The following is a 24393-nucleotide window of genomic DNA, read 5'->3' as shown; positions in this document are numbered from 1 at the left end:
TCTTTCTTTCTTTCTTTCTTTCTTTCTTTCTTTCTTTCTTTCTTTCTTTCTTTCTTTCTTTCTTTCTTTCTTTGTCTTCCTTCCTTCCTTCCTTCCTTCTTTTCTTTCTTTCTTTCTTTCTTTCTTTCTTTCTTTCTTTCTTTCTTTCTTTCTTTCTTTCTTTCTTTCTTTCTTTCTTTCTATTTCTCTTTCCCTCTCTTTCTTTTCCCTCCTTCCTTTCCTCATTCCTCTCTCTTTCTCCTACTTTCTGTCTCTCTCTTTGTTTCTTTTCTGAGACAAGCACTCTGTAGTCCTGGCTGTCCCGTAGACAAGGCTATTGTACAAGGGTAGCATTGTTGTCCCACCCTTACAGCCAAAGCTACAAACACACACATGACAACTTGTCAGGTCCTACAGGGAATCCCCCACTTCTACAACATGTCACACACTCAGAGGTAGGTGCCAAGTTCTAGCCCTACCCTAAATCCATAGCTCCATTCATGGGGCTAGGGAAAAACTCCTTGGACTCACAACCTGGAGAGGGTTCCAACAGGCCTGCATGCATGATTGTTTGCATATGTGCATATGTGCATGCTTGTGTTTGTATGTTTGTATGGGTTATCCTAGTGTGTTGCTATGGGGGAGAAGGTACCTAGCTGATCCTAAAACCTAACCATGTTTGTGTATGTGGAACTTTGGTTGTTAGTGTAGAGACAAATATCTGATCTGACACTTGCCTTATATGAATATGAGAGCTGTGTCTGGGGTGTATGCTGTAGGTGAGGGGGTTCTTAGTCGGATGTGACACCTAGCCCTGTGCATGGGACTTTACTGTGTAGCAATTGATCTCAGGAGGTCATGAACCTAGCTGTGTAAGAGGAATGTTGGCTGTAGAGAAGAATGGACCTAGCAGAAGCTGACACCGCCCTCTTTGGAAGGTTTTGGCTCTAATGAAGTTGGAAATCTAACAGATCCTGCTGCAATACTGCATTACTGTGTGTGTGTGTGTGTGTGTGTGTGTGTGTGTGTGTGTGTACTTGTGAATGAGGGGGTGGCTTTGCCATTGTAATAGAGGCAATACCTTGAAAGACCAGTCAAATAACATGTATTTGGGAGTCTTTGGATCTAGACAAGTGTATACCTAAAAGGACATGGGCTTAGATGTACATGTATACATGTATTTGTTTCTGTGTGTGTGTGTGTGTGTGTGTGTGTGTGTGTTTGTGTGTTTAATACTCAAGAGGGAAAGAGAGAGGTAGATAGATAAATGAGAGACAGAGAGAGACAGCGAGACAGAGAGACAGAGAAAGAGAGAGTATGGCTGTAGGTAATGGGGAGAAACCCCTAGTAGGCTTTGGGCTTTGTCTCTATGTTGAATACATCATAGGACCTAACACATAGAAATGTATGTGTGCTTGTTTGTTGTATGGGTGATACCTCTACCTCACAGGACTTAACACCTAGAAGTGTATGTTGGTCTTTCCTTGTATGGTGTCTATCTTCTAGGACCTAAAGGCTAGGTGAGTGCACTGGGTTTGTGAAGGCGTTTGTAGGAGCATGTGTGCCTGAGAGTGTTTCTGAGTGTGTGACTGTGTACCTAGCATTTGATTATAAGGGTGAATACTGGGAAACTAGTTGGGAAAGAGCAACACACTTTGAATATAGGAAAAGAGGTATGTATCAGGACCTGACACCTAGTCCTGAGTAGACAGCTTTGTCTGTTATGGAGTAGGAATAGCAGGACCTGACCAAGGATTCTGTGACTGTCTCTGTCTCTTTCTCTCTGTATATCTGTCTGTCTCTCTGTCTCTGTCTCTCTGTTTGTCTCTGTGTATGTGTGTGGCTGTAGGGATGGACACCTACAAGAACAGCACATAGATGGCTGTGTGTAAACAGGGCTTTGGCTGAATGGGGGAGACCTTGAAGGACATGACAGCTGGGTGAGTGTTCATAAGAACATGCATGGGATCATACAAGCATGTGTGCCTGAGTGTGTTTGTGAGTGTGTGGCTCTGTACCAGGCATTTGATAATAGGGGAGCGGTGCCAGTACTAAAAAGCTAGCTGTGTCTGTATTGCATTTTCGGATGCAGGAGAAGAGGTACCTAACAGGATGTGACACCTGGCTCTGGGTGTGTGGCACTGCTGTAGCTGAGGTGATTCCTATCAGGAATGTGACCTAACCATGTATGTATATGTGGTGTGAGGGAAGAGATAAATACTAGACCCTGACACTTGTGTTATATGTATATGGGGGCTGTGTATGGCCTCTGTGGCTCTAGGTAAGGGGATACTAAGAAAGACCAGATACCCAGTCCTGTGCATGGGGCTTTAGCCATTGTGTGTTGATCTCTTGGAGGACGTGCTACCCAGCTGTGTAGAGGAGCATTTTCTTAATGGAGAGTTGACCTAGCAGGACCTGACACCTAGGCATGTGTGTTTGGCTCTGGCTGGAGAAGACAGAATTCCTAGTAGCACCTGACACCTAGCAATTTGGAGGTGCATCAATTTAAGTGTGTGCACACCTTACAGACAACGACACCTAGTCTTCCTGACAAAGAAAAACTTGGCTTATCATTACTTCAAAAGTAAAGTCAAATTCCTCCCCGAGACCTATATTTGTCTATTCCATATATCTTGTTTTCTACCCTTCTTCTCCCAAATCTCTCAAGTCCATATGTTGCAAATACTTGCTCTGATCAACTTCTTTAATACTATACTGACCCTAGAGTTCTATTTACCTAGTCACTGACAGCTATCTCCAAAAATTTGCAGCCTACATTCTGACCATTCACCACAAGTACAAGTGCACACGTGTACACACACACACACACACAGACACACACACACACACACAGACACACACACACAGACACACACACACACACACACACACACACACACACACACACACACACACACTCACTCACATACTTTTCTTAGTAACTATCAGTAGAGCCTGAGACCCAGCACATTGTATAGCATAGTCCAGTAAAATCTGATGCCTAGCAGTGTGGCTGAGTCTTCCACAGAAGGATGTCCAGCAATGGAATGTGCATGACCTACCATGGGGAGAAGTTCCCAGCATGGTCTGATGGCTGTCGATTAATGTGGGGTATGAGGTCAAACTGCACTGACACCTAGACGTGGATGTGTGGTCACAGGGGGGGGTGGTGGTGTGTCCATTGTGTTTGGTAACACTGTATGTCAGAGAGGGCAGTGGAATTACAGGGTGTAAGCTCTGCACAATCCCTGTGTTGTATGTGTTAGCTTGAAACTGAGCTGGTGTCTGACAAGGTCTGATCATTCATTTTGAAGTGGATTGGCAGTGTGCTATGTGATGTCCAAGTGTGCTTGACACTTGAGTGTGTGTGAGGTTGTTAGGGTGTCAGAAGAGCCTGATACCTAGCAGTGCATGTGGGGCAGCTGCAGGGTGATGTGTGCATTCCAGGTCCCTCGGCTAGCCTCTTAAGTGTTGCCATGGAGTGTTGCAAGGCCCAGGAGGTCTGATATCCAACAGGAATATATGAGTTGATGGACTGTATTGTCCAGGGTCCTGATACTAACATTGTAGATTGTGGTGGTGGGGTGTGATGTTCAAGAGGGCCTGAACTCTAGCAGAGTATGTCGAATTTCAGTGATATTAGGGTGTCAAGTAGGGTCCAATAGTAAGAGAGTATTTGGGTACAGTGGCAAGAGAGTGTTCTGTATGGCCTGATAAGTAGCTGTTAATAAAGGATTATGTGAATGACATTTGGGATCCAGACCTAGGAATACATGTGAGTTGTGTGTGAGTGTTTGTTCAGGATGGTCTGATACCTAGCAGTCAATGTGCGGTTTGGTTGGAGAAATGCATGGCCCATACTTAGAAGTAAGTATATTAGAGGCTCTGTGTGTGTGTGTGTGTGTGTGTGTGTGTGTGTGTGTGTGTGTGTGATGTAGGGGATGTTTATCTGGTCTGACAGCTGCTAGTTCAAGTGAGGTGGCATGGCTGTAGTGTCACACGCTGCAGTATACCTAGTGTTGTACGTCAGTGCAGGAAGATTCCAGGAGTGTTTGAACCAAGCAGTAAATGTGTGTCCTTGTCAGGAGGTCAAGTGTCCAACAGGGCCTGATACCTTTCCCCATGTCTTAGTACATTGTGGTTGGAGGCATGTCTAGCCTGGTCTAGAATCTAGCATTGTATGTGAGACAGCAGAAGGGGAATTGAATATCTAGGCCTAATACCTAGAGAACTCTGGGGTGAGTATGGGTGAGGGGCATCCTTCATGTCCTTACACTGACACTGTATGTAAGTTGTTAACAAGGGGAGGGGCATGGGTAGCACATGTGAGTGTCTAGGTGTCAGCCCTACTGCTTTCCCCAGCTGACTGGACCATCCATACAGTGCTGTTATCAGATCAGCTGGACAGCTCATCTCCATCCCAACAATGTGATAGGTTTCAGTACTCCTCACCCCACACAGCACACACTACCCGTCCACCTCCTCATAGACACACAGTGTTAACCGTCAGTGTTTGTTGTCTGCCAGGGTGTGTCAGGGGCCAGGCTCTCTCTAGATGTCCTGAGGTAGCGTACTGCTCCAGCCATGCTCCAGTCTGTGTATTTTCATGGCTGGTGGCAGCAGGGCTCCCAAGTCCGCAGTTCATCTCTTTGTTATTCTCTTTCCTCCTTCCTATAAGGCAGGTACTTATGTAGTCCTCTTCTATAACTTTATGTGAAAATTATAGTGTCTGTATTTGGGATCAATTGAAATGGTGACTGTGTTCAGTTTTTCAATGGGTTCCTTATTGTTTGTTTTTAAATTTTCTTCTGCAGTCATTTGTGGACAAGTCCTTCTCTCTGCCTTGATTTCCCTGGGTGATTATGAGAAAATAGGCTGACAGGATTTTGATGAGTCTGTTTCTGAGCGTTCTGTTCCATGTGTCCAGTCTCCTTTACAATACTGTAACCCTTTATGGTTCTTTGAGGCTTAGCTGTAAGTCCTGAAAGAGGAATATTGGGTTAGGAGGAATCTGTCCTGTCCTTGGCCATGTCTTCTAGGTTTAGGTCCCATTGGTTGTTACATCTTGTGTTTGAGCATCAGACTGGATTTGCTGAATGTACAGATGAAGTGCAAACATCTGTCACCTTTAGAATAACAACTGGTAGAACCTGAGAACTCATATAGATTTGGATTTCTCTTTTCCTGGGGTCAAATAATCTGAATGCCAATTTATAGAAATTATGTTGGAATTCTAATTAAGTGCTTCAGTATTTGTTTGTAAATTGCCTCTGTCTAATACCAGTGAAAGATTGGCAGAGGGTATGATCTTAAGTTCTCCCTTTTCATGTTATTGGGGGCCTGGCAGGTGGTCCATGCATACTGCCCTTCTCAGGTATCCACTCTAGAGTTCAGAAAGAGAAGTACATTTAAATCCCAAGGCTCCTCTGAGATATTTGTTTACCTGCTCAAGCAGGTTTTCTGGGTTATCTGTGAGGACAGAGAGGCATATGTGAATTTCTGAACTGTAAATTCTCAAAGGAGTCTAAATTCGCCAGCGATTCAACAGTAAGTATCCACCGAGAGGCTTTAACAAAGGGATGCTCCTGTAGATTCCACAGATCTTCTTGATAATTTGGGTGGTTGTCCATAGTTGGATGTTGGCAGAAAAACCATGTCATTGTTCTCCACAGCATGTCCTCCTGTTGCTGTGTGCAGCCTCTAAGATCCTCTAGAGCTCAGACAATGCCATGCTAGTCTGCTAGAAAGGGGAGGTGAGAGGTACTCTTTTTCCTCCATGTCACTGATGTTAAGTGTGCACATACTCAGGTCAGATTTCTCAGGGTTGAAGATTAGGGATATGGCCAAGCACCTATAAAAAGACATTTTTGTTAGACCAAAGAATAGTCTAGCAAAATCCCTAGACCTGTGGCCTTTCAGAAATTAGCTGGTTTATTCCTTGTGGAGTTCAGGATGTAATGAGGCAGCAGTAATATCCCTTTTTCCTATATGAACTTCCTGAGGGAGAACTCAGTCGATTCTCCGGGGAAAGCCCTGATTGATGTTAGTGGTTTGTTCTAGCTGCTCTGCTACTGTCCCATAAACAGGCTCTAGGATCAAGAAGGAAAGGTAGTTTCACCAACATGTCTGTGTCTAGACACTGTGCTTCCTGCACCCAGCTCACTTAACACTTGCCTAGATGAGACAGGATGCACATATGGTGAAGATGAGCTTTGTCTCAGAACATATCCAGCAGAACCTGCAGATCTGAGGAGAAAAGGATGGTCAATGAGAGTTCTGGAGTTAACCTCTGAGACTACAAGGACACAGGGTGTTACCACACTAGTCATCTTGTCAGTGTCAATGACCTGAGAGGAATGTAAACATTCTCAACCAGTCAGGCTCTGTCCAAAAGAGCAAGTTACCCAGCATCACTAGGACTCACTTTTCTCCACTGGGAGGAGAGTATTATTGAGGAACTTTGGGGCAGTGTGTGGAAAGATATTGGTACAAATAGCATGCATTGTGTGCACCTATTCCTGATGTCTCCAGGAGGCAGGCAGTGGGGCAAGGAGAGTGTTTTAAGTGTTTGAGCCTGATCATAGGCTGACTTATCTCACATAACCAAATAAAAGCCACCATTTTCTCCCTGCAGTGGCCACTGATATAAAAAGTCCACATAAACTCGTCTTGCAAAGCTACACAAGGAAATTCTGTCTTGAAAAACAGTTATAAAAAGTAAAAAAAAATAAAATAAATTAACTCACCTTGGCTCTTGGGCATCAGCTCTGCTTCCTGAGAGTCACGTTCTTAGAGACCATCATCACCAGGGCTTGGAGTCTTTGTCCACATGGGCTGTCTCTGGAGAGATTCAATGCCTGGCACAGTACCCAATCACATCAGGGTGAAGCTTGCCTTAGTGGTCATTCATTGAGAAACAGACCACCCATGGGCTGAGGAGCAAACAGGTCATTGTCTCTTAGCCATTTTCCCAAGCTAGGTTGTATGAGTCCCCATGGTCCAGGCTCTGGCACCCAACACAAACTAAGTTACTGAAGATGTTCACCATCTTTGATTCAAACATTTCCTCCTCATTTTGTTAGGATCAGAGTGAGGAGATTGCCACAACACCAAGTTATCTCAATATCCCTCTGTACCCATGCCTCAGCTATTATTTTCTCTCTTTCATCCTCTGTAACACAAGCTCAATGACAATCTACCCTTGGGATTGAGGCAGGCCTTCCTGGGCAGCCTTATTCTTCTTAACCTCTAAGCCAGAGTCAAGTTTAGACCAGAAACCAAAAACTAAACATCTACTATAGACTGTTATGGTGGTCTCAGTGATGCTTTCAGCCATGTGATGCACACAGATGAGCCTTAGCACTCATCCCCATCAGAGTGGCATCCTTCCCTGTATGGGGAGTCTGTCTGCCTATCAGGTGCACCTGACAACACTTTAGACAATTATCCCAGCAGGACAATAAGCAGACAGCATAGCTGGAAACCATAGTTGTATGGTCAATAAGGCTGCCTAGGTTTGACCACTGTACCCAGTGGACCTGTGTACAAAGTAGTTTTAAGAGTGCTGACCCCACCTCTGACCACTGTGCCCTAGGTAAGGCCTACTCACTTCCAAAGTGGAGCAAAGTCCCAGCATTCCATCCGATGTGGTCCCCATTTTCCTTCAGCTTGCTGTCACTTTCCTGTTAGGAGACAAATATGGTTCTGATAAAACTCCCTACAGTGAGGCCTCTTCAAAAACACATAAACTAGAGCAGCATGCAGTGGAACTGTGTCTTGTCTGATGGGCGGGACACAGGGATAAATGAAGGCTGCAAATACAACAGCAGGGAAGGAGGGAGAGGAAAAAGCTCCCATTCCTTCATGTGGGGAAACATTTCACTAGGACCACACATCTTAAGGGTAGGTAGATTAATGAGTACTGCTAGCTATTCCCCTGCAGACTGGTCCACAGGGTCTGCACAGTCATGGGTAGCTTGTACCTGGAATTGTCTCATTTTCCCCTTAGAGAAGGATGCTGTGAAACACCAGCCCTGGATCATATTGTCTTGATAACTAAGGTTTCCTCGAGAGAATCCTGTAGTAGATGCCTTACCTTGTCCTGCACTGGACAGAGACCCTTTATGCTGGGGAAGTGGGCACACTGCCATCTGGACTTCCTGCAGAGCTCCTACTTCTGCTGTCTCAGGCCACACCTGGAATCGCCACCCTGTGTCTCCTGATGTATAGAGCTCATCACTTTAAAGAGGACAGACATGTGAAAGGGACTCTAAGGGAGCTTGAAATATGCAGCACTTAAGCTAAACCTACTGTGCATTCCTCTCCTCATGGCTCCTCCCTCGATCTCTTCCATCCTCTCCAAATCCCTCCCTTAGTCAATTCTTCCTGTTGTCTCTGCCATCTCTGGTTCTCATCCTCTGTTCTCCATCTCCAGATCAACCTTGTCATTTTATTTAGAAGCAGGTTTGTACCTTGGCACTGGTGCTTTTGAAATCAGGGTTTTAAATTTGCATACCCATACAGTGAAACAAGTTAATGTGCCAATTGCAAAGGACAGATGACAGTATCAGATACAAAATTAGTGTAGTAGAAACACAAGGCCTGGAGCAGACCAGTGTCTCTGCAATGAGCACTAACAAGATACATGGACACAGAGGTTCAAAGTGTGACTCACTCTGTCACACTATCACTGCAGCTTCCATGAGGAAATCTATTTATTTATTTATTTATTTATTTATTTATTTATTTATTTATTTATTTATTTATTTATTTATTTATTTTACAATACTCTTCAGTTCTACATAATAGCCACAGATTCCCTTGTTCTCTCCCTTCCTGTCCCCCTCCCCTTCCCCCCAGCCCACCCCCCATTCCCACCTCCTCCAGATCAAGGTCTCGCCTGAGGACTGGGATCAACCTGATAGACTCAGTCCAGGCAGGTCCAGTCCCCTCCTCCCAGATTGAGCCAAGCGTCCCTGCATAAGTCCCAGGTGTCAAACAGCTAACTCATGCAATGAGCCCAGGACCTGGTACCACTGCCTAGAAGCCTCCCAAACAGATCAAGCCAATCGACTGTCTCCATGAGGAAATCTTTATATCTTCCTATTTTAATTTTGTCTTATTTCCAGGCGATGGTGGCACACACCTTTATTCCCACTTGTGAGTCAGAGTCAGGCAGATCTCTGTGAGTTCCAGGACAGCCTGAGCTACACAATGAGTTCCAGTTAAGGCACAAATCTACACAGAGAAACTTGTTCTAAAACAAAATGTATTATTTTTCTTTTTTCCTCTTAAATTTTCTTTCATTGGGGCAGGTGTAGGGATGGAGAGAGGATGTGAAGTGATAGGGACATGAATGTGGTCAAGATACCTGATATAAAGACACATAGAATGAATACATAAATGAATAACAAACTGAATGAATCAACAGGAAAATAAATAAATAAATAAATAAATAAATAAATAAATAAATAAATAAATAAATAAATAGATGAAAAGCATACAGTTCAAGAGCTCATACTCACCCTCAAGAATGAAATTAAGACATCTTTCAGAAAACAGATACAACAGAGAATGACTGTGTTATGTGTGACAGGCATGTCCCAAAGAACAAACATCACTTTCTTTTTTCATATGAAAAATCTGGAGGTTTATAGGGGCCAGAACAAGAACAACAGAACACTAAGAACATGGAATTGGTTAGTGGTCTTCCTGGGATGTTACACAATGTTCTTGGGGTGGGTTGATCACCTTTACAGTCACAGAATGTTCAGAATGAGCTGCACAGAGTCCTACTTGGTTCAGCATGCAGAAACCTGCAGCCCTGGACTCTCCATTAGCCAAGGAATATCAACAATTTTCAGTGACCTAAAACCCAAACCAAAGTGGTTTTGACAAGTAACTGAAGCTGTGTGGGAACCACGAGCAAGAGGAGCCAGGGCAATCAGCTGACAAGCAGACAGAATCTGGGTGTTAGATGAATAGAACTGGAAGCTCCTAAGTAGAATATGTGGCTGCATGCACTGCCTCTGCCACTGGTGTCCTTAAAGTGAAAGACCTACCTTCAACATCCCAAGACAGGCACCAATTGTCTCAGTGACCCACCTTGAGGCCTCAGCTGTGATCTCATGGCTGAAATGGAAAGAACTCAACTCATCAGACCAGGTAGCCAATCTGAACTCTCCTGATTGGACAGGTTGAAATCATGGGATTTGTGCCTGGACTGCAGTGGGAATCCTGAGAAAAGGATTAGAAAGTAGCCTTTGCATGCTCTGTGCCTTGTTTCCAAGGATGTGTCAGCTAGGGCATACCTTCCACAGCCCACTGACCAGGGTCCCCAGAAGAATTCATGACAGCAGTTCTCACCTCCAGGTATCTGTTCACTGGTGGGCATAGACTTCTATCCTGAAGGTTAGATTTGGACTTTGCTGCTGATTGTAGTCCATCCTGGATGACAGAACCTTCAGTTCAATCCCTGACCCTGTCAGGATGAAAGAAGCACAGAATTGTCTTCTTCTGCCTCAAATGTTTGGAGGAATTTACATTTGATGCTGTCCAGTACTTGAAGCCAGGCATGGGAGTCCACATCCGTAAATGATGCTCTCAGGAGGGAGAGAAGGGGTTCAATCCCTGTGAGTTTGAGAACTGCATGTTCTGTACAGAGTTTCTCAGGATAGCCAGGGCTATAGAGTGAGAACCAATCTCAAAAAAGTAAACTATCAAATGAGTATTCAGGAAATTTCCATATCTCATTTCTAGAGTTCAACAGACTCCTAAACCATGTCTTAAATCCTTCCTTCACTGATAGGCCACAGAAACATAGTCTGCACCAGGTGATACCCACAAACTGAAAAGAATTCTCTCTCTCTCTCTCTCTCTCTCTCTCTCTCTCTCTCTCTCTCTCTCTCTCTCTCTCTCTCTCATCAAGCCGACTGGGTCTTCTTGTGTGCACATGGGATACTGGAACATGTAGCCCTAACACATCATCACACAGGACACAGATTTCCAGCCTAGTCAGAACACAGATTTTGACAGGGATCTAGAAGTAAGTGACAGCACAAGCTGGCTATCATCCTGCTGGGAAGAACAATCCAAAGCCTTTAATATTCATCAGTGTTTGCTAACAGGGCAGGATCAGATGGTCAGAACGGAGCTGGAGACCAACTACTGCAGAGAAGCTGGTTCCTCCTTAGTCACAGCCCTGCAGTCTCTCAGTCTCCCATTGCTCTTCAGTTGAGCAAATCAATAACTTTCCCCTTTTTCACGGATGCTGGCACAGGGTACTTCATGGGATCAATTCACCACATCAAGAACAGGCTTCAGAGACTCATCTTCTACCACAAACAGACACTTACTGTACTCAGTCTTACCTTCAGGTGCATGATTCACACAGACTAGTATCCTGGAGTCTCTGTTGAGTTCATTTCCTCTTGTCAAGTCAGTGAGTTGCTTCCTACATGGAAGGTGTCCTGGAATCCACTTCAGACCCTTCACTGACCATTGCTTCACTCTGCACCAGAGGCTGTCATTAGAGCTCCATAATGATCAAGGGTTCTTGTAAGCCTGACCCCAACGGTGGGCATTGGTCATGAAGCAGTCACATGGATGCTGGCCTTGAAGAGGCAATACTCAGCATCAGGCCTGGCAATGCCTACTTACCTACCCAGGCTGGAGCAGAACAATAGTAATGTAAGGTCAAATATCAGGTACAAATCTCTCCATGACATGGGTAAATGATGCAAGATTCTGAATCAGGAGGTGGGAGGCAACATGGGAAGCCTGGATAAAGGAGCCTATAAGGACAAAGACACAGATGTCATCAGATCTGCCAAAGGCCATGATGGACAAGACCAGTAGAGGACCCCACTGAATGATGGAGCCACCCTTCTCTCTATCCACCCCTTCATCAGAAATCCATAATGGGAATCCCTTTCCAAAGCAGCCTCATAGTTCTCTACCTTGACTTATGCTCAGAGTGATCAGCACAGGGCCTTCCCTCCTCATGGCTGACAACAGAATGCCAGAGTAAACCAGAGTCTCACTCTGCTCTGCTTGAGACATTTGTTCTTGGTCTCACTTCCTCAAGACCCCTACCCAGGACAACATCCTTTTCTCCTGACTCATTTCAGGTAAGCTCCTCTGGACACATTCTGACCCTCTCCACAGGTCCTCTCATTTCCTCTTCATCCTCTCCACCTCCTTTCCCGTCCCTCCCCTTATCTCCATTTTCCCATTTCCCCGTGGAATTACAGTTGCTTCAGTTCTTCTAAAAGACAGTCAGAAAGCAGTTTGGAGGTGATGAAGAGATCAAAGATGAGGGAAGCCTGAGACCTGTGTGCAAGTCTGTCCTGTTAACAGAGGCAGCCCTTTTAGATGTCGTGGAACCCTGGTCCCACAGGAACCATGAGGGATGTAGACATTCATTGGGTCGATGCTACACGTGACCACTTAGAGATGTTCAACAACAGTGCAGGGGCAGCAGTGAGGTGAAGGATGGGGAATATGGCAGCTGAGACCCTAACTTGGAGGATGGATACTGGAACCTGTAGCCCTAACATATCATCACACAGGACACAGATTTCCAGCCTGGATCCTTCCTCTTGCACCACACCAAGACTGTTGTTCAAATAGGCCATTTCGCTTTCTCAAATAAAACCCGAAAGAATAAAGAAAGTGCCTCTCTTGCTGACTTTTACAGACAGGACTTACTCAGCACTGAGGAGGACCGGACTGACTGATAGTCCTGCATTTTCTCCCGCTGCACCCCAGATCTGTAGGAAAGAACAGGATGCTATTTCCAAGACAGCATCCTACTTGTGTGCCTTGACACATGCCAGGAACCCTCAGAGCAGGCCCTCTCCTCCTCATTGCTGGCTATTCCTAGCTCCCTCCCACTCTGCACTTTAGGGGAAGTTTCTTCCTGCTCTAGCTTGTCCATGGCCCCTGTCACAGAGAAACACACACATCTCCTTCATGTTCCTTTGTTGACAAGAAGTTCCTCAGGACAGACTCTATTCCTAATTCTACACCACCTCTCATTTCCCCTCTAACGGTCTCCATCCTGTTTCCCAATTAGTCACCTTTATCTCCTTCACCTATCTCCACTCTCCAGGACTTACACAGGTCTTGCTGTTCTTTTCAAAAGGCAGCCAGAGAAGAAGTTGGAGGGTTAAAGTGACCAAGATGATGAGCAGGTATGAAGTCATTTCCTGGTGGTAGAGGCTGCTGTTTTCCATGCAGTGTGAGTGGTCCGACAAGCACAACCAAAGCTGGGAAGGTAAAGAGTCACTGCGTAAACTGCCTTCTGACCACCTCTTCATCCAACAATAGTGCTGGAGCTAAAGTAAGCTGGAGGAGTTATAAAGTGGCAGCTTAGACCCAATAGCTGGAGGATCGATGGAGGAGCCTGTTGCCACGTGTTGGAGGGAGCTGGCGCTCTGGCGATCTGTCTTGTGTCCCTTCCGTGGCTCCTCACCAGGGCTGGAATTCTATTGGGCCATTTCATTTTCCACACTTCCAAGAAGGAAGAAATATGAGAGCACCTCTATTAGTGACTTGTGCAGATAAAAGTTTTGTGCCATAATTCTCTTCCTAATTCCTCCATTCTGAACCTTTAATCCCTTTGGACAAACTCTCCTCCCTTCCTTCCCACCCTATGGTCCCCATTCTCTGCTCTCTGCTTTTGCCTCAACCTTCCAGGACTTTACATGAACAGGATGCTGTGCAATTTGCCATCTAAGGTACCACATATCTGAATTGCTGTGCCCTCTGAGTGGGTACAACTTTTCATTTAAAAAGGATATTGAAAGAGTATTTTGAAAATACAATGTAGGAATTGATCTGTGTGGCCCAACCAGCTGGTCTCCACATAGGTCTCCCCTGTTGCCCTTTTCCTTAAGGCCCTGATGCAAGGGTTCAGGGCTCACCTTGGGGTGGGCAGGCAGCAGCAGCAGCAGCAGCAGCAGCAGCAGCAGCGGCATAGTGCTCTCAGTGCATGGGAAATTTGCTTCCTCACCAGCTTCCAGACCCTGAATGGCCTGGATCCAGATGTCATGGGTGTCCCCTGGGGCTGGTCACTGGCAATGTCTGGCTTCTGGGATGAATCTTCTTCAGAGAAGCCCAGGTTCAGAAATCCTGTTGGTGTTGCATCCAAGACTGATTCAGGGGAGGAGAGATTGCCAGGCAGGGGATCAACAGCATTCCTATTGACTGCAATGTCCTCTGCAGCAGTGTTGATGACGTCAGCCACAAGAGCATCTCTTTCTGGGACTGTGTTGTCTGAAGAGGACAGCACCTCCAGGAAGGAGGATATGTGAGGCATGGTGTAGCTTCTGCATGTTTTGGCTCTTTCTTCCATACCATTCTCATTAAAGTGACTCTTCCCAGCTTGTATTCTGGTTGTAAACACTGGTTCACTGACTCTCCTGGTCATGGGAAGAGGGAGGTGAACAGGACCAGCAGAGCTGCTAGTTAGCCAGTGCATCTGATCTTGCTGATGGCTGTCCCCACAACTCAGTAGGTGTTTGAGAATGTTGCATGTGGCCGTTACATGATTATTTTGTTGCCTGTGAGTTAGGGATGACACAATCTCCTCACAGGTGTAGCCGATGGTGCACATAGACTCCACGACCCTGGGCAGGATATCTTTTGTGGCAGGCAGTACATGTTGTTGAATGGGACCCAGCCATGGTCTTTCCACAAGCTGAGAGATTGTGAATCGGTACCAGGTGGTGACCATGAGTAGCCGGGCAATGATGAAATAACAGGGTTTGGACAGATGGTAGGGAATGGGACACATTGTGGTGGTGATGACCCTGTGCATACCTTCAAGGGTTTCTTCCATGTATGGAAAGTGCCCTGTGACCAGGACATACAGGACGATACCCAAGCTCCACATATCACCTGCCAGTCCATCATAGGGCTTTCTTGCCAAGATCTCTGGGGCCCAATAGAGCAAGGAGCCACAGATCTCCTCCAACATCTGCCCCTCTGTGATTTCAATTGCCATACCAAAGTCACAAAGCTTTGCATTTCCTGCTGCATCGACTAGGATGTTTTCTAATTTGATATCACGGTGTGCGATGTGTCTCTGGTGGAGGAAGTGAACCGCTGACACCACCTGCCGGAAAATCCCTCTTGCCTCCTCCTCCTTTAGACAGCCCAGTGCCTAGAGGCAGCTCTCCAGATCTTCTCCTGCCACATACTCCATAATCACGTAAGTGGTTGTCAGTGTGTCAATCATGTGAAAAAACCGAACGATGTTCCTATGTTCTAAAGACTGAAGTATGTTCACTTCAGTGCTGATGTCAGCCACATTGTTGGTATTTTTCTCAAGGACCTTGACAGCCACTCGTGTGTGTGTGGGAAGGTGGCAGGCCAACTTCACCTCCCCAAATGCACCACACTCTAGAGATATTAACATCCTGAAATCCTTTTCCAGAATGTCCTCTTCCATGTGGCTGCCCATGGTGTTCTGCTCAATTTCAACCACTTTATCTTGTGGGAAATTTCAGACACACAGAATACTAAAAGAAAAAAAAGGAATGTAGTTTAAGGAGCGAAGGCTATAGCTTGGAATTCTCTGTCATGAAATCTGAGACATCCCAAACAATGTAATGATGCTCTTCAAGGATATAAAAACACTAGAAGAACCCAAATCCAAAACAGTGGTTAGGGAATTCCAGCAAAGATGAGAGTTGGTATAAGTAAAGTTGGCATGCAATGGAAAATCCCAAGATTCCTGAAAGAATGAGATGCTTCTCTGCAAGGATGTGCTACAATGCAAACCCCTCAACAAAGCTGATCCAGAGAGATCAGATACAGATTACACTATAGAAACGTTGATGTAACTGATACAACTGCAGTCCGGAGGGTCTTTCAGGGATATTACAGTTTTTATACCCCAAGAAATTAGATAATATGAAAGGAATTCTTAGACATGTGTGAAAATTGAATTAAGATAAAAGAAAAACACTTAAACATTAAGTCATAAGCAACAAGTTTGGAGTGCAACAAAAACAGCTCCAAACAAGGCAGAGCCCAGATCTCATGGATTTCCTGAATCATTCAAAGCTTTGCAGAACAATGAAGACCAGGGTTATAGAAAATACTTCACAAAAGAGAAAGCAAAGGCACTCATCCAAACTCATCTCTGTGCCAGTGTTAGCCTGATCCCACCACCAAGTAAGCTCAAGGAATGGGGCAAGTGTGAGCTCCTCTCCTTGATGAACAATGATGAAGAATCCACACTCAGCACTGTGACCAGAGAACTGTTTTTATATAAGGTAAGTAGCTAAACCAGATAGAGCTCTACAGGAGACAGAGCAGCTCCACAAACAGAAACAGGATCTACCCTGTCTCTCCTGGTCATGAGGAAGGAGAGGACTATGCTTGTGTAAAAGTCACAGTATCAGTCACAAAGATATGGTCGGGAACTGACGTAGTGCATGGGAATGTGATCAAGTACAGTATAAGCATGTATGGAAATGTACCATGCAAATGCTTATGAGAATGTGTGTATAGTGTAATGTATTATACTTACTGCAGAGTTGTGATTATTGAAATTATGATTATGTTATATAGTATAATATATTCTAAGTCTAAATGGAATTATACATCATGATATAATAGTTACTAGTGGAATTATACATCATATTTTAATTAGCATATACTATAATATACACAATTACAAATATTAAAATATGTTATATATATACTACCATAATACATATTGTGTTTTTAAATGTGTATTTAGGACAGAGCCCGCCAGCACCCAATTGGACTAAGAGAACACACAAGCAATAATTTAACTAATATCTGATCCCTTAGACAAATTTTCCATCAGCACCGACTAGACCAAGAGCTCCCACTGGACCAAGAGTATCAATCACACCAAGAGAACCTCCCTCAGACACAGACACCACTTGCACCAAGTGGAGAAAGAGATGGGTAGATGCCAGTACATAAATAGAGTCAACAACAAAAAAACCAATATGGCTCCATCAGAACCTACACCAGCAAGATCTGAATGTCCCAACCCAGAAGAAATAGAAAAAGTTGACCTTAAAAATGACCTTAAGAAGATGATAGAGATCTTTAAAGAGGAAATGAAAATTTCCCTTAAAGAAGTCGAGGAAAAGTCAAACTAAACAATGGAAGAAATCAGTAAATCCCTTAAAGAAAGCCAAGAGAGAGCAATTAAACAAGAGAGGGAAACAGTTCAAGATTTGAAAACTGAAACAATAAAGCAGACAGAAACTGAGGGAATGCTGGTAGTTGAAAATCTGAGTAAATAAACAGGAAATACAGATGCAGGCATAACCAACAGATTGCAAGATACAGAAGAGTGGATCTCTGATGTTGAAGATAAGATAGATGAAAGCTAGAAGGTCCTGGACAGACGTTATGCAGACACTAAGAGAACATGGATGTCAACCTAGACTATTATACCCAGGAATTCTCTCAATCAACATAGACGGATTAAACAAAATATTCCATGATAAAACCAGATTTAAACAATATCTATCCACAAATCCAGCCCTATACAACACACTTGTAGGAAAAATCCAACCTAAGGAAGTTAGATACACTCATGAAAACACAGGCAATAGATAGTGCCACAACAACAAATACCAAAGAAAAGAAACATACAACACTACCTTCAAAAACTAACAGGAATTAGCAATAACTGTTCATTAATATCTATTAATAATCAATGGTCTCAATTCACCTATAAAAAGACACAGGCAAACAAAATGGATACGAAAACAAAATCCATCCATTTGCTGCATACATGAAACACACCTCAACTTCAAAGACAGACACTACCTCAGAATAAAAGACTGGGAAAAGACTTTACAATCAAATGGATTTAAGAAGCAACCTAGTGTAGCTATCCTAATGTCTAATAAAATAGACTTCAAACTAAAATCAATCAAAAGAGATCCAGAAGGATATTACATATTTATCACAGGTAAAATCTGACAAGATGAAGTCTCAATTCTGAATATTTATGCCCAAAATACAAGGGCAGCTACATTTGTAAAAGAAACATTACTAAAGCTTAAATCACATATCAAACTCCCTACACTAGTAGTGGGAGACTTCAACACCCCACTCTCAACAATGAACAGGTCTACCAGACAGAAACTTAACAGAGAAATAAGGGAACTAACAGACATTTAGACTCAAATGGACTTAAGAGATAGATACAGAATATTCCACTCTAACACAAAAGAATATACCTTCTTTTCAGCACCCTATGGAACCTTCTCCAAAATCAACCACATGCTTGGTCACAAAGAAAATCTCAACAGATACAAAAAAAATTGAAATAACCTCCTGCATCTTATTGGACCACCATGGCTTAAAGTTAGATTTCAACAACAACAAAAATTACAGAAAGCCTACAATCTCATGGAAACTGAATAATGCCCAACTGAATCACCAATGGGTCAAGGAAGAAATAAATATAGAAATTAAAGATTTTCTAGAATTCAATAATAATATTATTGAATAATAATAATAATAATAAATGTATAATATTCCCAAACATATGAGACACTATGAAAGCAGTGCTAAGAGCAAAATTCATAGCAATAAAAATATAGCCCATGAAGAAGTTGGCAAAGTCTCACAATAATGACTTAACAGCACACCTGAAAGCTCTAGAACAAGAAAAAGCAAATTCACCCAGGAGAAACAGACACCAGGAAATAATCAAATTGAGGGCTGAAATCAATAAAATAGAAGCAAACAGAACAATACAAAGAATAAATGAAACAAAGAGTTGGTTCTTTGAGAAAATCTACAAGATAGACAAGCCCTTATCCAAATTAATCAAAAAGCAGGGAGAGAGAACATCCAAATTAACAAAATCAAAAATAAAAAGGGGGACAAAACAACAGAAAAGGAGGAAATTCAGAGAACAATCAGGTCATACTTCAAATATCTGTACTCCACAAAATTGGAAAATCTGAAATAAAAGGATGATTTTCTGGATAGGTACCCCATACCAAAGTTAAATCAAGACCAGATAAACTATTTAAATAGACCAGTAACCCCTAAGGAAATGGAAACACTCACTAAAATTCTCCCAACCAAAAAAAGCCCAGGACCAGATGGCTTCAGCGCAGAATTCTACCGGACTTTTAAAGAAGAGCTAATACCAATACTCTTCAAATTGTTCCACACAATAGAAACAGAAGGAATATTACCAAATTCTTTTTATTTGGCTACAGTTAACCTGATACCCGAACAACGCAAAGATGCAACAAAGAAAGAGAATTACGAACCAATCTCCCTCATGAACATTGATGCAAAAAATACTCAATAAAATACTGGCTAACTGAATCCAGGAACACATCTAAAAAATTATCCACCATGACCAAATAGGCTTCATCCCAGGGATGCAAGGATAGTTCAACATATGAAAATCTGTCAATGTAATACACCATATAAACAAATTGAAAGGAAAAAACCACATGATCATATCATTGGATGGTGAAAAAGCCTTTGACAAAATCCAACACCCCTTCATGGTAAAAGTCTTGGAGCGATCAGGAATACAGGGAACATACCTGAACATGATAAAGGCAGTTTACAGCAAGCCAACAGCCAACATCAAGTTAAATGGAGAGAAACTCAAAGCGATTCCACTAAAATCAGGAACAAGACAAGGCTGTCCACTCTCCCCATACTTATTCAACATAGTATTTGAAGTTCTAGCAGAGCAATAAGATAACTAAAGGAGATCAAGGGGATAGAATTTGGGAAAGACGAAGTCATACATAAGTGACCTCAAAAATTCTAAAAGGGAACTCCTCAGCTGATAAACTCCTTCAGTAAGGTGACAGGATACAAGATTAACTCAAAAAAATTGGTAGCCCTCCTATATACAAATGATAAATGGGCTGAAAAAGAATCAGAGAAACTTCACCCTTTACAATAGCCACAAATGATATAAAATATCTTGGGCTAACTCTAACTAAGCAAGTGAAAGACCTGTATGTTAAAAAATTTAAGTCTCGGGCTGGAGAGATGGCTCAGCTGTTAAAGGCTAGGCTCACAATCAAAAAATTTAAGTCTCTGAAGAAAGAAATCGAAGAAGATATCAGAAAATGGAAAGATCTCCCATGCTCATGAATAAGTAGAATTAACATAGTAAAAAATGGCAATCTTACCAAAAGCAATCTACAGATTCAATGCAATCCCCATCAAAATCCCAACACAATTCTTCACAGACGTGGAAATAACACTACTTAACTTTACATGGAAAAACAAAAACCTAGGATACTCAGCAGAGAGAAACAATGACATCATGAGGTCTGCAGGCAAATGGGTAGAACTAGAAAATATAATCCTGAGCAAGGTACCCAGACTTAGAAGGATAAACATAGTATGTACTCACTCCTAAGTAGATACTAGATGTGAGGGAAGGGATGCCAGACTGCAACCCACAGCTCCAGAGAGGCTATCTAATAAGAAAAGATCCTTTGTGGGAGACATGGATGATGCAGTAAAGGAGAAGTGGATGAGATCTACATGAGTGGACTGGGTGTCGGGGGGGTGGTGGTGGCAGAGGGCAAAGAGTCGAGGATGAGAACATAGGGAAATGGGAGGGTCAAGCTGGAACAGAGACAGAGTGGGAGGGCAGGGAGTGAGATACCATGATAGATGAGGACATCTTGGGAATAGGAAGAGGCAGGGTCCTGGGGGGGGGGTGGCTCTCAGGAATCCACAATGAAACCCCACCTTGGACTGCTGGCAGTGGTCCAGAGGGTGCCTGGACTGGTCTACTCTGGTGATTGGTCTAGTAAATACCCTAACTGTCATCATAGACCCTTTGTCCAGTGACTGATGGAGGCAGAAACAGAGATCCATGGCCAGGCACCAGGCTGAGCTCTGGGAATCCAATCGATGAGACAGAGGAGGGATTCTGCAATCAGGAGACATCCATATCATGATGGAAAGACATGCAGAGATGAACAGTCACACTAGAGGAAGCACATGATCTGTATACTAGTGGCTTTGGCGCTCCCATGGGACTGGACTAGGCCCTCTGGATTTGGAAAACGGTAGTTTGGCTCGAACTGTTTGGGAGGCACCCAGGCAGGGGGATCAGGATCCATCCCTGGTGAATGGGCAGGCCATTGGGAATCTGGTGCCTGTGGTGTGATGCCTTGGGCATTCTTGGTGCAGTTGGAAGGGGCTTGGACCTGCCTAGGCTCAGTGTTCTGGGCTCTGCTAATTCCCCATGGTAGACCTTGATTTGGGGGATGTTAGGATGTGTGGTGGCTTGTGAGAGAGGGCTGGGGGGTGAGAAGACGTAGGAGGTGGTATCTGTGGGTGGTATGTAGAGTGAGTAGAAAAAAATCTTAATAAAGAAAAATGAAAAAAAACTATTCAAATTTAGTCCAGTAATTTTGAAAATGTTTTCTATACCTGAGAGAAAAAATATATGGAAATAAAAGATTGAATTATCAAAAATGAAAATTGGGTAGCATTTAATGAGGGAACTGATAATTTAAGCACAAATTGTTTCTAGAGCAAAAACAAATATTTTAATATAATCTTATTGCATCTTGTCATTCCATGTTCAGTTGCTATCCCTTGGAACCTGCCCTTTTCTAAAGGGACACAGAGCACAGTGGATCTGGTGGAGAGAGGTGGTGAGGGGCAACTGGGAGGAAAGGATGCGGTGGAGGATGCAGTCAGGATGTACTCTATGAAAGAAGAATAAATATAAAAAAACATAAACATAAATATGAAAGAGCAATTCTAAATCCCAGGAGCCAAACCCAGGAAACTGGAAATCAACTTCTTCAATCTCAACAACTAGCAGTAATGATCCGCAAGTATTTCAGTAGACCATATAACTGAGGGAAGGCACACTTTTTTCAAGCACATTTCATAAAAGAATCATTACCCTAATTTCCAAAACATGTAAGACATTTAAAAAAGATCCTAGTACCAGGCAATACACTTGAGTGACTTATTGGAAAATCCTGAATGAGAATAATTGATAGCTCACATCAAATTCAATACCACATTAATAAGACCAGACTTCATGATCAAGCAGAAACACTCAAGGTTCGTCAACAACAAAAGAACACAGCATACACACCACCCTGAGGTCAGTCCTAAATCAGACGTCAGTGGAATGGAATGCCTAATTCAGGAGGAAACCTGGGATTAGTGAAAGTGTTACTACAAACAGCAAGTTACACAAACACAAGTGTCACATTTTGTTCACTCCAGGTCATGAGCAGGCAGGTGGATAGCCTGTGTATATGGTCCCAATTCAATGGGTTGGGAAGTGAAATATAGCAGATAAATATGATCAAAGTAGGGTACAGAAAAATGTCAAAGTCCTGATCAAATTCCTCATCCTATGCATTTAATATATAACACTAAATTTGTAAAAAACAAGAACACAGCCAAAACCGACAAAGACGTTGATAAAAGGAAAATAGCTGGAAATGAAGAAAGAGGAATTACAGGGAAAAATTAGTACCCAAACCAATAATGTACATAAAGAAATAAATAAATGCCAATTACCAAAAGCCCAAACTGAGAACCTGGGAATTAAACTCACTATGTCCAGATCCAACTGGTCAGAAAAAAAGTCAAGTATATGAGAAACAACTGAGTCCAACTGCTCTGCCAGCAACCAACTGCTTCTCTGAAGTACAGACAAAACCCAGCCTCAGGCGGTGCCTTTTGATTGGCTAATATCTAGCATACCTCACCAGATTCCGTGTGATGTCACATACAATGGACCAATCAAGGCTTGACAAGAAATCAAAGTGATTTTTTAAATTATTTTTCCGTTAAAATATTACATTAATTATTAAATCTTTTTTTTTGTTCACGTTCTTGCCCCCAAGGACAAATGTCCTTAGCAGAGAGGGCTGCTATCCCTCCCCACCCCAATCTTGTTACTTTCCCGGAAGCCACAAAGATTCATTGCCGTCACAAAGTCATACATATCTACATACATGCCCATATCTCTCCCACCCACCCCATGAATACAATCAATGAGTTCCCCAAGGAGACTAAATTCCAGACCCATGCTCTGTCATGAAGCATACTTCTCGTGTTAACCAAGCCTGCTTCTTGATATTGAAGCAACTCCTTTCCCCTCAGAAACTATGACGTTCATGGAGACATACTTTGTCTGGTGGGAATAAAACCCCTTCAGACACCCAATGAGTGTCCAGTCCATCTTTACTAATGATCTTTTGTCTGAAAGGAAGATCCCTCCTAGGACCACTGTCCTTCTGTAAGCTCCCTCCTCTCATGAAATGTAGAAAAATACAGCTAGGTGGCGATGGCACATGCCTTTAATCCTAGCACTCGGTAGGCAGAGCCAGGGTGATTCATTCACACATACAAATTGACACAAAGCAGAGCACACACACAACATTGAGGTAAGTCCTATAATCAGACATCAAAAAAATGAAATGCCTTTTTCAGGAACACATTTGGAACTAGAGAAAGTGTTACTTCAAATATTCCAGTTCCACAAACACAAGTGTCACACATTTGTTTCCAGAACATGCAGAGGGAAGAAACTTAGATCATTAGGAAGTACTTGTCACAGTCGATGTGTGGTTAAGTCAATTAGAGCTTGTAAATAGGATCAAAATGCAGCATACTCAGATATGGGTATGCGGGATCAAATTCCTCATGCCATGGAGATAATCTATACCAGTATGTGTATAAATTACACCAGAACAAAGGCGAAAATGGCAAAGAAAGAAGTTGATAAAAGGAAAATGAGGTGAAATGAGGAAAAAGAACTTACAGGCAAAAATCAAAACCCAAACCAATGATGTCAATAAAGCAATGAATAAACACTAATAGATAAAAGCAAAAACTGAAATCTTGGGAAATGTACTCACTAAGTTGAGAATCCTATAAATTTTGAAAAGTCCAAATCTAGCAGATACAACTGAATCCAACAGCTCTTCAGAGAACCAACTGCTTCTCTGAAGTACAAAGATGAAACCCAGCCCTAGGTGACGCCCTTTTATTGGCTGATATCTAGCTTACATCACTTGGACTCCTTGTGATGTCACATGCAGTGGTCCAATCAAGGCTTGGCAAAATCCATAGTGATTTTTAATTTTTTTCTCTCACGTTCTTGTGGCCAACCACTCCACTATAAATTTTTCTCATGTGTGGTCTAATAGTTGGCAAAGATCTACTTTCAGGAGACAGGGTTTATTTAACTTCAGATTTACAGAAACACAATTCAACACAATGGGAAGAAATAATGGCATGGACATCAGCAGAGTTCTCCACCTGGTCATATGACATTTGTAATCTTGATATTCTTCTCTCATGTCCCTGTCCTCTCCAAGTAGCATTAGTGCAATCTTAATCATGTGTCTCTAATCAGGCAGTGTC

At 43.0% G+C, this 24393-nt stretch overlaps 1 protein-coding gene across 4 annotated transcripts; it reads right to left on the bottom strand.

Annotated features, from left to right (window-relative positions):
- LOC143270522 (putative sperm motility kinase W) lies at positions 1–24022 on the bottom strand. Of its 4 annotated transcripts, none has more exons than XM_076560797.1 (11): positions 23886–24022; positions 13908–15506; positions 13101–13494; positions 11352–11774; positions 10348–10462; positions 9507–10218; positions 8078–8220; positions 7592–7664; positions 6729–6914; positions 6157–6228; positions 1–5833 (listed from the first exon to the last, which is right to left on the bottom strand). In XM_076560797.1, the coding sequence occupies exons 2-3, from the start codon at positions 14987–14989 to the stop codon at positions 13470–13472; spliced, it is 1107 nt and encodes a 368-aa protein (XP_076416912.1). In that variant the 5' UTR covers positions 14990–15506; positions 23886–24022; the 3' UTR covers positions 1–5833; positions 6157–6228; positions 6729–6914; positions 7592–7664; positions 8078–8220; positions 9507–10218; positions 10348–10462; positions 11352–11774; positions 13101–13469. The 4 variants fall into 4 exon arrangements, with proteins under 4 accessions (XP_076416912.1, XP_076416914.1, XP_076416911.1 ...); XM_076560799.1 differs by lacking the exon at positions 9507–10218 and having other exon boundaries at positions 11352–11491; positions 11641–11774; positions 23886–23994; XM_076560796.1 differs by lacking the exons at positions 9507–10218; positions 23886–24022 and adding an exon at positions 22577–22681.
- Between the last annotated feature and the right edge of the window lie 371 nt (positions 24023–24393).

Source organism: Peromyscus maniculatus, chromosome 23, assembly GCF_049852395.1.
Source record: "Peromyscus maniculatus bairdii isolate BWxNUB_F1_BW_parent chromosome 23, HU_Pman_BW_mat_3.1, whole genome shotgun sequence".
Lineage (NCBI taxonomy): Eukaryota > Metazoa > Chordata > Mammalia > Rodentia > Cricetidae > Peromyscus > Peromyscus maniculatus.
Note: the sequence above shows the minus strand (reverse complement) of the source record. Positions and strands in the feature narration are given on the sequence as shown.